This window comes from Argopecten irradians, chromosome 10 (assembly GCF_041381155.1).
Source record: "Argopecten irradians isolate NY chromosome 10, Ai_NY, whole genome shotgun sequence".
NCBI classification, from domain to species: domain Eukaryota; kingdom Metazoa; phylum Mollusca; class Bivalvia; order Pectinida; family Pectinidae; genus Argopecten; species Argopecten irradians.
Window position 1 is genome coordinate 27,134,227 of NC_091143.1, and position 17,014 is coordinate 27,151,240.

The 17,014-nt window shown below is 33.8% G+C and overlaps 1 protein-coding gene across 8 annotated transcripts in view; it reads left to right on the forward strand.

Moving 5' to 3' along the window:
* The window catches only part of LOC138333522 (homer protein homolog 2-like), a 56,014-nt gene that overhangs the window by 25,351 nt on the left and 13,649 nt on the right, over positions 1-17,014 (forward strand). For 6 of the 8 annotated variants that reach the window (XM_069281955.1, XM_069281959.1, XM_069281956.1 and 3 more), the window contains one exon: positions 15,166-15,322. In XM_069281955.1, coding sequence (XP_069138056.1) covers positions 15,166-15,322 — 157 coding nt within the window. Of the gene's footprint in view, positions 1-10,949; positions 11,117-13,826; positions 14,271-15,165; positions 15,323-17,014 lie in introns of those variants that run through there. The other 2 variants (XM_069281957.1, XM_069281954.1) reach the window with 2 other exon arrangements.

A 17,014-nucleotide genomic window follows, 5' to 3' on the forward strand; every position in this document is an offset into this window, starting at 1 on the left:
ATCAAGTTAACCCAATAAGCATCAGAGTACCGATACTGTATTTACTATATTGAGTTAACCCAATAAGCATCAGAGTACCGATACTGTATTTACTATATATAGTTATCCCAATAAGCATCAGAGTACCGATACTGTATTAACTATATTGAGTAAACACAAAAAGCATCATAGTACCAATACCATATTTACTATATCAAGTTAACCCAATAAGCATCAGAGTACCTAGATATATAGTATTTACTATATAGTTAACCCAATAAGCATCAGAGTACCGATACTGTATTTACTATATCAAGTTAACCCAATAAGCATCAGAGTACCGATACTGTATTTACTATATTGAGTTATCCCAATAAGCATCAGAGTACCGATACTGTATTTACTATATTGAGTTATCCCAATAAGCATCAGAGTACCGATACTGTATTTACTATATTGAGTTAACCCAATAAGCATCGGAGTACCGATACTGTATTTACTTTATTGAGTTATCCCAATAAGCATCAGAGTACCGATACTGTATTTACTATATATAGTTATCCCAATAAGCATCACAGTACCGAAACCGTATTAACTATATTGAGTAAACACAAAAAGCATCATAGTACCAATACTGTATTTACTTCATTGAGTTAATCCAATAAGCATCCGAGTACCGATACTGTATTTACTTTATTGAGATAAAAAAGCATCAGAGTACCGATACTGTATTTACTATATTGAGATAAAAAAGCATCAGAGTATCTAGCTATATAGTATTTACTATATAGTAAACCCAATAAGCATTATAGTGCCGATACTGTATTTACTTTATTGAGATAAAAAAGCATCAGAGTACCTAGCTATATAGTATTTACTATATAGTAAACCCAATAAGCATTATAGTACCGATACTGTAATTACTTTATTGAGCAAACATAAAAAGCCTCAGAGTACTAATACCATATTTACTTTATTGAGTATACACAATTTAAAAAGCATCAGAGTACTGATACTTATATTTAGATATATGTTACGAATATTACATTATCTACTTTTTAGCAGATAATCATAATATCTATGTTTATAAAACATGAGATATATCCTGACGTAAATATATTATACTTGATTTATAACGGAAATTCCCGACAACTTTGACATGGCGGATCGACCATGCCATTCAAAATGGCGAGATTCATCAACTTTGATTCAGACGATTGAAGACGATTGCAGGTCGATTATCTTACCTTATACTGTAAACGAAGCATGTTTAGATTCTTCATTATGTTATTAATTCGTGTATTATTGTTGTATGCACTCTAAACCATCAGAAAGCCCATTATTCTGCGAAATTCCATGACAGAGAGCGGCGGTTGTTTACAGTTTGGCGGAATCTAGATTGTGACGTCACAACATGTAAGCTCGATTCTGATTGGTCAATAGGGTCTCGGCGGCGAGTATAAAAGGCCGTCCGAAACGTCAAAACGTCAGTTCGATTTTCGACTCACACTCTGCTGGTCACAATACCTTCAGACTCCACAACCTTACCTTAGAGGATGTCGTCAGTTACACCTAAACGATGGGTAGGCATCCAAGTTTGTTTGGTTTCTCAATACTAGTGTTCTATATATTCGAGCATTACTTACTATTTACGTTAACGTCATCTTACGTTGGTTTACCTACACAACGACGTGATGCATTATGGGATACTCCCAAAAGCAGACGATATACGTTGTAAAGGAAACAATGTGAATATGATTCTAACTTATAATTAAATGCTTACAAGTTGATGTGATACGATCCAAGGGAAGCAACCTCTACAGAAATTAGTAGCACAAGTCATTTTGGCTCTATTATTTAGATTTTTATCATAAACGATCGTAACTATTACAAATACAGTACGATCTCATCATATGAGCTAACGTATCGACATTTTTACTAATATTATAACAGAACAGCTACTGAAGTATCTGTTCCAAAATTACATACCAATGTACTTTATTGTAACCTTATATAATTCTTGTTAACATAATAAATATACCAGAACTTTTACAAAAGTGTTTGCCAATTATATCTAATAAATCCACGATACTGGACAGGAGCGAACCTGGGGTTATGTAACACCCGTTAAAAACGTTACACATATAGATGACTTCGGGTTTCGATCATGATCATTTACATGATATATAAGTACTGTAATACATTATTGGAATTGCAGTTTCATACGTCAACTAAAAATATTTCTACAGATTTTTGATTTTTTTTACAAATAAATAATGTAGCAATCAATGAGACCTACTCAACAAGGACAGTTGTAAGAAAAGTTCTTTTATTATGACGCAAAAGCAGATAACCATAATAGAAATATATATCAGAGTACCTGAAAGTATTTATTTGGCTCAGGCCTGGTTGGATACGTATGAATGATAGGAGTTTCACTGGACTATATATTGGCCACAGATAGTGTAGGAGTATGTTGGTCATATCTGCCCTATCAGATTCTAACACATCAATTAATACTAAGTGTATAATCACATTACTAATGTATACACCCCTGTGATTAATTCTCTACTGCTATAGTACCATTACTGGCACACCAGGCAGTTCTCCATTACACCTTGGTGGCGTTTCTCTGTTGGTCAGTTACCTATCCACTGTATGGGGTCTATACTTCAGTCCCTAAAACATATCCCATCTTCCTTCAGGGTATTAAAGTATTTTACTTGAGATCTCATGTTGCTAAAGTTATGACCTTGACCTAATTCTTGCTGATAAGTAAATGTTGCTTTTGTGGGTCAATCTCAAAGATTCTTTCAGTTTTATATGGGTGGATTTATTACAGACTAGCCAACATCAATATCAGTGTCTAGAATATCCAAATTATCAGTGAAATTAGGCCTAAAAATAGTTTAGGTATGTATACAACACATGAGCTTTTGTCTAAGGGGAGGTAATGTATTATTATAGAATTAGTAGGTTTTGAAAAAATGTGAGGAACCTGAAGTTCTAACAGTTGCGAATCTAAATTGGATTGCACAGATGGATATCGCTGGTTGAAATTCAATATTACCTAAGTCTTCTTAAATATTACCTTTTCTATTTCTACTGCATGAAACAATGATTAGGATGATAATTATAAAAAGAAAATGTTTCTTTTGATTAACATGTTTCCATAGAAACGAAAGTTGACCTACCTACGATATATATATATGGCTACTACCAGGTATGTATGTACCAACATCATCCTAGTTGATGATGTATTGTGGTTGACTTAGAATAATGAAGTGGAATGTCGTAAGATATTAAATGTATATAACCATGCATGGTCATTATATCTAAATTAATGGATGGAACTTTTTGATGTTTAATTTTTAATGAATTTCAAAAATTATTTTGATTTGGAGCAGGGGGATATTGAACTCAACCTTTGACGTAATATCCCAAGGATATTTTTTTTATAGTTTTTCCCCATCATCTTTATATTTCATTCAAAGCAGGTGCACTAGAATAGCCTACAGATGTACATGTTGCCAGTAAATTGAACACACTATTCTGTGGGACTGACTGTTTTTTATTACTGGATAATGAACAGTTTTATCTGCTGTGTTAATTTGTCTCCCAGATGTGAGCTTCCTCACCACAGAGCATGTCCATGTATTCCTGAAATAAAGCTATAGATTAAATTGCCTTAAAGATCTAGTGATTGGTTTAATGTGAAATGGCCTTTGTACATTAAGCTAATCACTGATTCTGTGAGGGATTTTTAGTAGATTAACCTTTTGTGCCTAATTTGTTCTTCTTTGAAACTTAATTAATGTTGACTGTTCAAAGGTCAGTCGGGCATTAACATTTGAGTTCAACATTTGATTGCATGGTCATTTGTAATAGGCCTCTTGGAATAGATTGGTGGGAATTTTATTGGTCAAAAATACATTTACATTTTCACTGTTAAGATAACTGAGAAGTGTTTCTGTGAGATGATCTTCAGGTTAGGAATTCTAAATACATGTATAACTAGAAATTGTCACGGGGACAATTTGACGGGCTTTTCACCTAAAAGGTATTCCCATCAAGGTCATTCACATTAACAAACTTGGTAGCGCTTTGTGTCGATGTCCTACACGTCCAGTTACAGGTCTTTGCCATTTCAAAACTTCACAAGAAGTAATTTGAAGATTTTAAGATTGTTAGCCACAGTGACCTTGAATGAAGGTCAAGGTCTTTCATATTTACAAACTTGGTAGCCATTTATTTCAGCATCATGCATGTCTATATTAGGTATCTAGGCATTGCAGAACAGCAGACGTCATTTGAAGATTTTCAGTTTTTTGGTCTCTGTGACTTTGAATATAGATGAAGGTCAATCATATTAACAAACTTGGTAGGCATTTATGTCAGCATGCTACATGCTAAATATTAGGTCTGTCGGCCTACTAGAATTTGAGAAAAAGATTTATTAATGATTTTGTCAAAAAATTGCACTTTTGAACTTTGACCCTTATTTACAACCGAAAGTTCACATATAACAGAAATGTGTTCATTAATTTAATTGTTTCACTTTCAATTCTACATAACATATCCAAAAATCAAAGAAATTGGCGGTGTGGTAAACGAGCTACAGCTGTCTCAATGAGCTGTAATTTCATGTCACTGGATCATTTTCATAGCTCTAAAATCACAAGCACTCTGAAGGTCAAGGTCGTTTATTTTTTCAAACCTGATAGTCAACTACCTAAGCATACTTCATGCACAATATCAAGCCTCTATACCATGTAGAACTTGACAAGAAGTTGTTTTCGTGATTTTCAACGAAAACGGTGAATTTCCATTATGAGTGAATGCATGATCAACCGAAAGTTGATATTTTAGAGAAAAATGTACAATTACAAAGTTTTCTACATAACAAATAACAAAATGAAAGAAATTGGCTAAGTGGTTAACGAGTTATGGCTGTCTAGGTTAAACCGGAAGTGCAGATGTCATTGCAGCCATATTTGAATTTAAATCAACACCATATTGACAAGAATTGATCATGGTAATAAGTGGAAGATCTTGTGTGACGGGCAAATTTGTTGACCAATTTTAAATTTGAAGACATCAAAATCTTCAGAATGACATACTAAATCGATGTAATCCAAAGAAATTTAAAAAAATTATATAATAAAAAAAAATTTAAATTGTTAAATTTGACCTCTAGCAAGCTTTTTAATGAGACATATTTTGTGGAAACATGTAACGGAGAAAAGTTAGATATGTTCATTCCCTACAACCAAATACCTTCAGATTTGAAATAGCTTTCATACTTTTTGAGTTATAGCAGTTTTTGTGTTTTTAGGTTTTATGTCATGGCGGCCATTTGGTTTTTTTTTACCTACTTTATTTTGTTCATGGATCACCTTTAGATACCTGTCTTTGTTTTAGTTTTACGTCCTATTAACAGCCAGGGTCATGTAAGGACGTGCCAGGTTTGTTGGTGGAGGAAAGCCGGAGTACCCGGAGAAAAACCACCGGTCAGCAGTCAGTACCTGGCAACTGCCCCACATGGGATTCGAACCCGCATCCCAGAAGTGGAGGGCTTGTGGTAATATGTCGGGACATCTTAACCACTCGGCCACCGCGGCCCCAAAAAAATATCTTGAACACACTGAAATCATTTTTATCCTATGTCTTACCGTTTGACTGATAGAGCGTTCACAAAAACAGAAAGAAGAATAATAAGAATGATAAGAATAGGAAACTTAACAAAAACAATAGTTCCTTTCAACATTTGAAGAAAAGCCCTAATTAAAAAAAAATTATTCAAGGACCCATGCTGAATTATAGAAATATATAACAAATATACTGCAGCCTCCCAAATACAGACATTCACACACAGCAACACATTACACGCATGGGAGGTCATCCTTAAATGACCCTGGTTAATTTGTTAATAGGATGTTAAACCTAATAACCCAAACTCAAATTACTTAATGTCCATCATTATGTATATATATATACTCCTGAGATAGTCACTAAGCAAAGGTTTACACACCGCCCACATACCTATTACAACTGTGATACCTTAAGTCGAAATCCTATTTGTATATATACATACATGTAAAATGTAGTATTTAGTCTAATAATGGCCCATGTTTTTATAATCACTTTGATTTCCTCCTTTTTCTTCAGATAAGTGTAACATTTGCAAGGTAGCTGAAGTACTGTACTGAAAATACATAGTGACACAAAGTGATAACCTTATATATATACTCAGTTACATCTTTAATTTGAACTCTGAATAACCCTTGGTGTTTCTTATTTGACTTTCAAACATTTATATTAAATTCTATGTACTTTTCCTGTGATATCCTTGAAAACATGTACATCTCAATATGCTGTTTTAGCCCTAGAGGGCCTGATGTAGACTTCTGTGTAAATGAATGTTATGAGATAGCATCATAAAGTTTACATGTCCAGTCAGAGAATTATGTGAAAATAAAACAGAAAATTGATATAAGATCTGTTACAATTGCCTCCAGGGCAACATAAATACCTACATGTGACAATTTTCGGCTATGACAAGCTAACCAGGTCCTTAATGTATACCCAGTCACTGCAGGTAATAGATGAGTCTTGATTGACAGGGTGACTTATTGCAATGGACATCTCCTGTCACCTTGTCAACATCTATCCAGGTTTTGTCTACAGGGGCCCAATAAGGGGTAATTCAGGAAGTTGCTATACAATCTCATAGAGGTTAGTGATATTTTTTTTTCTGAGAAGGTGCCTCAATGGGGTATTGACACCTAAAAGCAAAGTGGTGTTTACATTATTGACATTTTCACTCTGGACACGAGTTGATTCTATTTTTTTAGTCATGCAATTAATGTTTATATGGGGAGTATATTCTGTACTGTTTCGGAAGTGTAGGTATCGACACGGAAAAGCCAGTATTTTTCTCGGTGCCTATAGGGATGTGATATATAGCAGACATTGACCAGAAACGTTGTGACGAAGTCTTGCCAGTCTTATAAGGTTGATACATATCCAAGGCTTAACTTGTCTGGTTCATTTCTGAAGTCGTTCGGTGGAATAATAATGCTAGCCTCTGTTTCTGCGTCAACTCTCTCAGAAACGTCTCAAGATTCTGTGTTTCATAGCTCATTTGATGGAACCGCCTTGTCATCGGATGATGAAGTTTTTTTTGAGGATCTGGACATAGGAGAAGAAGAGTAGGTTATATTAAGACTTAAATTATCAATTTGAAATTGAACATAAAAAAAAGTTCACGTTTAGTTTAATTCAAATTGGACTTGCATAAGTATGTAGCTTCGTGCAGATACAATTCTCTTCCAAAAAATGAAATACAGCAATTAAATTGAGCATATATATTCTATTTCATATCTTCCTTAGCAGCTCGATAATATTTTTATTTTTCCAAAGGTCAAATATTGACTTACAAGAATGTTCCAGTATCAGCAATTAAATTTGTTCTCACTGTCTTGGTTTAACAACCAGCTTTGAAGCATATAATTTCATTACTTTGTAAAAATAATGGGGTTTTCATAATGTTATAAATAGGCTTCTATTTATAGCTGTGGCTACATATTGTACAGCTTGCTGACAACCTTTAACATCTATAATATCTATAGTATCTGAAAGGTTTATCATAAGTATTATTGTAGAGTGGAAGTGTACTTAAGAACTTGGTCCTCAAATAAGTTATTGTATGCATTTTATGTATTTTCTTATTTCTTCATTTCCCCAGAAAAAATTGGAGCAAATTCAACTCCTTTGTTTGCATCCTTGATATTCATCTGTCTGTCAACTGAATTTTGATAGAAAACAAAGCCTTCTTTTTTAAGCTGCAAAAGAAAACTTTTAGAATGACATGTAAATACCGCCATTTCCGGTTGATTCTGTGTCCTACTGATATAGACAGTTCTAAAATCTAAGGATACGTTCATCACAATCTCTGTTTCCTTGTTAAACCTTTATACATTGAGGTTTAATGCTGTTTTACTGCTAAACTTTACTGATGTTTAAGATTATTCAAGGCATAAAACTGACAATATCTCTTACATGTACATATGTATATTGTTCTTGTTGGGTTCAGAAATTTAAATGTTTCTTATCATGATTTCACATGGAACACATGGAACAATAAATTATTCTGAAACAAGAAAATGAATGAGCATATGAAACAATTAATACTGTAAAAGGGGAGATAATTTGATCACCTCAGTGTGTGACATGAAACATATAACACATTTACCCCTGAAATACCATAATTCAGGTATGTTCCTACTATAGAAAAAGAATTAAAAATATGTTTTCAGGTGGGAACAAGATATATATATATATAATTAAGATTATACATGTACTTCAACCATTTTTGCTTGCATAAACTTTTACTGTGTGTCTTTGGCCTTCAGTTTGAAAAAATACAGACCTACCAATAACAAACATAGTATATGAAAATAGATTTGTGGCTTGAAGAGAACAATCTTGGCATCATAATGTTTTTAACACTGATGTACTGGCTAACTTTGAAACTCTAGCTATAGGGGTGAGGTTTATTTCCAGACAGGTCTATGAAGTACAGAGATAACAAATTTGGGTGTTCAAAGCCAATCGGTCAATAAAACTGGTATCTGTCTTCAGCAGAACTTTAAAGGGATCCTGGCTCTTTTGGGTGGCTATATAATATACCGTTTCTACATGTTATCAGAGATAGATCTTCATTATTGATAGTGGTTTTAGCCTTCTTTATATAAATTACTGTACATGTACATGTAGCAAAAAAAAATGCAATGGTCCATACGAAGATGAATTTTGTAAATACTGCATGCACATGTATATAGTACATACCAATATACAATAAGATACATACCATACATAATCTTCTTTGGTTTAATTTTATAACTATGTCAAAGTCGTAAAAATGAGGGAGGAGGCCAGGCATAATATAAGAGTAACCCATATATCCATTCTATACTGTCCTGTATTTCATAATAAATTCTGTATATTTAGCTCACAGAGTTATCTGTCCTTGGGGGTAGGTATTGATTGTGATGTCAATCAGTATCCTGGTCTATATTTGCAACAAATAAGGAAAGAAATATGGGAAAATTCTTATTAAAATGTCCTATCATTTTTGGCCTGATATGTTTTGCAACTATTAAATTGAGAATACAGAAATTTTACTTTGTAATGCATGTGTAAGTAATGTTGTTGCAAATTTGATGAAGACATGTACTTTTTTATGGTGATAGTTTTTAAGGAAATTGAACAGGTATAAGGAAGAAACTTGATAACTAATTGAAATACATTGAAACAAAATTTCAAATTCAGTCAATGGTATTTGAATAATATACATAAAATTATCAATTGACTTCCTCAATAAATAAGTCAGTAAGCCATATAGAATTGAAATTTGTTTTCGTTGCTAAGCCGACAAATAATAGAAGAAACTTTTAATGTTTTTGTTAGGTTTTAAGGTCTTGTTTTGAAACTAGCCTGAAAATATTTGTCTTATGTCAGAAAATGATTTGGATCTTCTATTCACACAATGTACACTATAGTAAGCAGTTTAAATATTGACCCATCCTCAATATCCACTGGAGACCGAGACGTTGTGTACACAGTCTAAACCTATACCTTCATTTACCAAAATAACAACATCACAATAAAACTGTGGTCTCAACCAAATTTATAATGGATTTAAGCGTTCAAAGTATACATATACATGTAATAGAAAAAAAAACTCTTGCATGTTTTATACATACAACTTTAAGCTTATAGTTGTCTGTAATGTATGTATATAAAATGGGAAAGATATATAAAAAAAAATTCAATAGACGTGCTGCTAATTACAGAATTTTATATTTCATTTTCTTCGCTATTCTAGATCTTGCTCTTTGGTATGTGCCTTAATCATGACTTGTTTTTTCACTGATTACATTCATTTCACCTCAGTAATATTCCATGATATCCCAAAAATATCAAAACTGATCTTGTTAACCTGTAAAACAGAATGCGAGCACTGGCTACCTCCTTTCTTCTCTACATCTAGTCAAAGGAACTGCCTACATTGTGTCACCACAATTTGTCTTTGTTTTGGTTTGATTGTTTTAACAAGAACATGCCAGATGTGTATGTGAAAGAAATCCAGAGTACTCAGAGAAAAATCAGCAACCAATAGTCAGTACCTGGTAACTGCTCTGCCTGGGATTCAAACTAATGACCCAGTGGTGAAGGACTTGTGGTAATATATATCGGGACCCCGGCTCAGATTTCTCGAAACAAAAGTGCAGACTTAAGTAAAAACTAAAGTTTTTCTCCTTATGTAACTTATATAAAAATGTATGACTTAAGTCAGTTTTTGACTTAAGTTTGTTTCGAGAAATCAGGGCCATTAAAGTTTTTCTAAATCAAAGACTAGACCAGTTCATTATGAAGTTTTAGGGGTGAATGAACCATTTGATTGGCCACCATGACCTACTGAAGCCCAGAAGTGGATTTCTACTAGTCGCATATTGAAACACTTTGACCACTTTTTACCTGTAAATGAAGAGAAAATATTTACAAATTAATTGATATATACCATGGGCCAAAATTGATACTCACTTATGCACGAAATGTCTTTGGAATATATTGTAATGATTACAGTAAGTTCACAAAATGAAATATATGTACAAAAATGCATGTACACTGTATTGCAGGGAAAAAGCAGATCATAAATCATAATAAGGTAAAATAAATATGTAATTTCTATAGCTGGTTCTAAACATTCTTAGTACGTATTATATGTACTGGTAAAATGATTGAGCCTTTTAAACTACAGACAGTCTTTTGGGATAGGTAAAAACTACAAAGAACGAGGTCAATTATTGTCATACTTGGATTAGTTCAGGTGAATGTAGAGAATAGTTTGGCCTACCTGTATATACAATGTATATATACCTGGACATTTACTTACACTAAGTTACATGGATATCACTGACTGGAATAACACTATCAAACCTTACATCATCATGGATTATGTACCTTTAGTGTGAACAGAATTTCTGATGTTAACAAAAAATTAAGGTGATATTTTCAAGGAATTTGTTGACAAGATCCGAATGCCTCATATGAAACAGTCTGTTGGAATTAGGTGAGAACTTGAGTGGATTGGTTTTGTATAGAGTTTAGAGTTCCTTTGAGTATTCAATTTCATTTCAGAAAGTTTCCTCAGTTTCTGTTGTTCTGTATATGTTAGGCTTTGTTAATAAGGATGTTTTGAATAACAGGTATTTTATTTATAATTGTCAGGTAATTAAGATACAGAATTGAAGCTGTGCATATATAATCATAGGTTCAACAAAAATTTGTAAACAAGTAAAACTCTGTACAAGACTTGTGAGCATGCAATGGAGTAATTTGTGACACATGGCCTCAAACAAATATTAAGGATATATTGTTATATGTAATGAAAATTAACAATAAGCAAATTCCCTGAAAGCTATGTCAATTTATGATCCAGAAAAGTATTTAAATATGAATCATTGCTATTGTTGATTTTGAGTTTTATGAGTTTTTGGATGGTGTGTGTAGCAGGATTCGCCAGAGACCACGGTGGCCAATAGTGGCAGTGGTGGCCACGGTGGCCAATAGTAGCTGTGGTGGCCACGGTGGCCAATAGTGACTGATGAGTTAAGATAATCCTACTCACCTATGGGTTCCAAATTGAAAACCCAGTTGCCAGGTTCTCAATGTAGGTTGATGGTTTTTCTCCAGGGACTTTATCATTCATCCACCTCCATGTCCATGTATAACCAAACAAAATTAAAATCCAAACCACAGATCCTCGAGGATCAAACAGGGATTGAATGTATTTTTCTAATTTTCATAGCGGCTATATGAATAGCAGAAGCTATCGACATATCCCGTGGAGCGCCTTCCACAACGTGGCGTTTTCAAGCTTCGGCCTTCCGGTTGACCTTTTATTGCAAATGACAAACTATAAACAGGAAATTTAGTTAAAATACGATTTGATCGACTTATTACAGTAAACCATAGTTGATTCTACATCAAGAAACATCACATTAAAGATTATACATTAAAATATTGTGGGGGACTAACTTTTATCGATATGAGACTGGCGTGATGTTTGAAATCAGCTGAACGATGCACAAGAATCGTTGTATTCATAGTGTATTCATAGACAAATGTTTGTTTTCGTCAGTTGGTTGATTCATATAGTGACGAAACACTCTGAATGTAAATATATCGATTTGAAATTTTCCTCTGTAAAACTTCTGACACATTATAAGAAATCAACATTACAAAGGTATTTTGCATAGTATATTGCCTGTCTTGGTTTTTATATGAACATTTAATATACCCAACTATCGCATTTGCTGATATAGTAGTCAGCGATATAGTGTATTGATCAATATTTGCCTTTTAATTACTGGAATACATTCCTTGGTTTCACGTTTTGGTGTACGGTTACAGGCACCCACTGTGAATACATACATAGATAATTAGTAGGGTGTAGTGGCTGTATATGATCTATCACCGATTTTAATGGCTTGTGAATTTTCCCAATAGTTTATTTAAACTTGAATATACTTTTAGACTGTTTGTTTGTGACTTTTCCCATTTGATATCCAATTTACTTGTTATTTGCTTGATATTTGTATAATGTGGACAAATTTTGATGTCTTCTTCAAGGCCATGCATCACAAATTCTAAATAGATATTAAAGATTTTTTTTTATGTTGGAGGTGGGGGTACCGGTGGGGTTCCTTAGTGAATAAGGAATCATTTATAAATATTGAAATTTGATTGCACCCTAGGTACATGTATTTAAATAGCAATTGCAAGGTAATGAAAACCTGTGTATTTTAGCAGAGACCAAAAAAACACCCCAAAAAATGTTAAGTCAACCATTCTTTCGTGATACTGATTAAATGCTAACAATGTCATATCTTTGTTGCTAAATTAATAAAATGAGTCAAGTTTGTTTCAAATACGGCAGATTTCAAAAATGAATGCCATGTCAACATATATTAGGGAACTTGTGGAGTTCTCTGAAGCAATTGTAACAGTTTATGTATGTCCTAATATTAGATTATTGATAAAATTATTGATTAGCTAGCAATATATGCTGCCCACTGTCTATCCTTGTATGTACCTGGATAGAGTATGACCTTCACAAAACATTTCATTTATTGATCATAAAAAGAGTTAAAAATATATATCCAGTATGCAATGCTACTTTTTGAAAAGACTTTTGTATAGAGATCACATATTAATGATACAAACCAGATTCATTTGATCCACAGAAAAAATATATAGCAAGTACGATGAAGGTTCTCTGTTGGTGGTACTGGCAGTTAATTGAAATAGGTCGCTGGAATGTAGATTCATTGATATATGACATCAATATAAAGCATAAAGACAGTACACATTGATCATAAAAACTTGTTCTAAATAAAATGTCTCGATATTGGGGGTAATTATTTTGGTCGGTTGTGTATACACCGATCCTTAATTTTGATGACATGTGATAGCCTAACAAGTTAGATCAATTCATTGATTTAGGGGAGGTACTCGGGGTCTTAGTGTAGTAACGCTAGGTGAGGAGATATTAAAAGTGGGACGTCGAATCGGTGATTGATTAAACATCGAGTGTCAGTCTTCTGGGTGACCTGGGTTCGCATTTTAATGTCGACCTCCAAGCGAGAGTAAACATTTCTGAGAACAAAGTCCTGTATTGTCATTCTGTCACATGTATATCGGCCATTTAATAATGGCAAAATTTTATATGAGGGGCCTTGTAAAATACCTGTCCCGGACCAATAACTTCTGATTGTGTATTCAGGATAGTGTACAACATGCAATCCCACCAATGTTACAAACAATGTCAAGATTAGGCGGCTGGACATGAAAGGCATTTACAAATTGACAGTCCATGTCGGTCCATGATGAAACACCTGTAGTAGCATTTTGGCTGAAAGAAACAAATTTTGCCAAGAATAATAATCAGTGGAGAAGCTAGTATTATACTGGTGAGCCTGCACCGGTACCTTCAGACTGGCAAATCAGTGTGGATTATACAGGAATGTCTATTGGGGCTGGTCGTGATAATGACGGACCAACAGGCTTACTAATATTGTATATCTCCACTGGAATGTGTGTGCATTATCGGCACTTTAATTGTTGTCGTGGGGTCTAAATTAGGATGCTATTTTGTGTAAGATGTCCAGAAGGAGAATTGTGAGGACTTTGTCTACTCCGGTGGCTGTTCTAAGTATTCTACGGTGGGTAGATGGTCCCATATATATTGGCTTTGTATTGATCATCAGGGCAACATGTATCTTATTTCTAGGATGGGTATATTATCAATATCAATGTTAATGATAAGTATCAAACATGAATATACTCACCATTGTTCAGTCCAATCACATACATAAAATATTGATTTTACAGTGTATAGATACATGTAATACATATAATGTTAAAATGTATCCAATGTTTTTTGTTAAAAAATGAATAACATTATTGTTTTACTTTCATTCTTGTTCAGAAATTATTTACTCAATTAACTGCATGTATCCATGTGCATGGCATGTTCATAACCCAATTTTGTTGAGGTAAACAAAAGTTGTAAAAGACCTGTTCTTTGGCAGTGTTGAATAAGTACACATCTACATAATGTCCTGTAACTCATTTAGAGCTGTTACAATGAATTCATGATGTCCCGTACATTTCAATACACATTGTGGTAATCTAGCACTTTGATACCTCGAGTTTACCACGACTTTATTATGGTGATGCTACACGTTGGTGCCTCAGGTTACCTCGAGTGTCGTAGTCGGCACTAACACCTCCACTACCATCATCAACAGTATATGCCTCGAGGTGTTCTGACAAAAATAGCTGGTCTTCTCCAGTTCTATTGTTTTTCAGCCTGCTAGATTGGTATAAGAGATGGCGAGGTACTCATTTCATACTGTGTGATAAAAAAAATCCAAATGTGTGTTTTTATCTAAAATATTAGGAAATCATTGATTTGTTTGGTGACAACATTTCATCTTCAGTTACAAAAATATTTCTCACAAATTCAATTTCAGAAAATATTCATTCTGGTTTCTTTAAAGATGACCTTCATTTTTGTGACGCTTTAACCTCATTATTTTTATTTATACTTTTTAGGGAGCAGCCCTTCTTCACCACCAAAGCCCATGTGTTCCAGATCGACCCCGAGACGAAGAAGAATTGGGTGCCCGCCTGTCAGTCGTCCGTCAATGTGTCCTATTATTATGACAGTACAAGGAATACATATAGGATTATCAGTGTGGATGGATCCAAGGTAAGCAACCTTCTCTAATCTCTGTCAATATGATGGTTTCAAAATACCAAAACAACATCGATAAAGTAGGATTTACCATTGATTATTCCAACCTTCTAGTGATTATGACACCAACAAATCATTCAAAATATGAAGTTGCGATCATCAGAAGGTGGGACTAATCAATAGTTAATCCTTCTTCTTAACCTATGTCGTTTTAGTACTTTGATACCATATAAATATAACGATACCTATTTCATACATGACCTATTTCTCATGTCCGTATCATAATGATACCTGCTGTGTCAATACAAAGATCAGTCCCACAGACAAAATTATTTTTTTAATATTTGATGTTGATAAGTCAAATTTGCCTCAAACGTCAAAATTAATTGGTTCATATATATATCATGGAATACCTGGGTCTCATGTGTCCTAGCCAGCTAATCCTGTTAAGTGACAATAACACTTTCCCAGTCCTTAGATATTGATGATCTCCATGATATTATTAATTCTCGAAAATAAAGATTTGCTTTCCCTTCCTTATTTTCCATCTTAACCTTAAGCTCTTATTGGCATTCAGGTATCAATAATTTTCTTACATACAACCTTGACATTTCCAATTGTTGTCACCTTGGTGATGTCATTATGAGCTATGATCTTTAATAATAATCTCTATTTCTTGTTCTTATCATCCTGCTACCTTTGGTCAGTTACTTGTCGTTATCAGATGTATTGATACTGACCACTTGACCAGCTTTGCCAATCAATGGGTCTTTCCTTAAGCCTGAAATTAAGCCCCAAAGAATGAGATATGTGTGTTGTTTACGACTGCAGATGTCGGATGGAATCCACAGTAAACTTTCACATCTGTTCTAGGAGAATACTCCGTTAGATAATTTTGTGTTTATTTAATTTTGGTAAAAGCATTAGTTCCATGTGCTGTTAATTTACTTTTCTTCAATCACATTTTCTGTATACTATACAGTGGAGAAATGCCAAGGTTGTGTACAGAAATCTTGGATAGATTTTCCACTGCCAAGCTCAGTAGTATAGTTATATTGCAAGACAGGTTATACGAGAACAATGCCATTTGGATACCTATGAATCTATGGAGGGGCCAGCCGGGGAGAGTGGTACATCATTGTACATATGTTGTCCTTGCAATTGTCTGTCGATCCCAGCCTAATGCCCCCCATTTTCTATACAAGTTTCGTTTACAAAGGTTTAATTTTGGGATTCTTAGAATTCCTCGAACTATTGTTCTGAAGTATATGTCAATGGATTTCTGAAATACTTGTCTGGTGTTTTTTTTTAGAATTATTTGGTTTCAGTGAAAACGTGAATATAGCGAAAATAAACCACTCACAAAATTTTACACAACAGAGTATGGAGGTGTAGGGATTTATGTGTTTAATTACAGGCATTTCTAGGTACTGCTAGCCGGTAGTAAACACACAATGTTATGTGATAGCAGGAAAAATCACACAAGAAACGCTTTATTATAGGATATTAACCGATTTTCTGTGTGCATGAATTATTACATAATTTTTGTTCTTTACTAAATTTTAAGACAGAGGCTTTATGAAATTAAACAAGTAATGAGGAAAGGAAATAAATAATTGGTTCAATTCTAAGGAACAGTTTTATATGAGAGTAAAAATATGTTTGATTTGCCAAAAGGTTATAAGTCATGAGGATAAAATGAGAAAG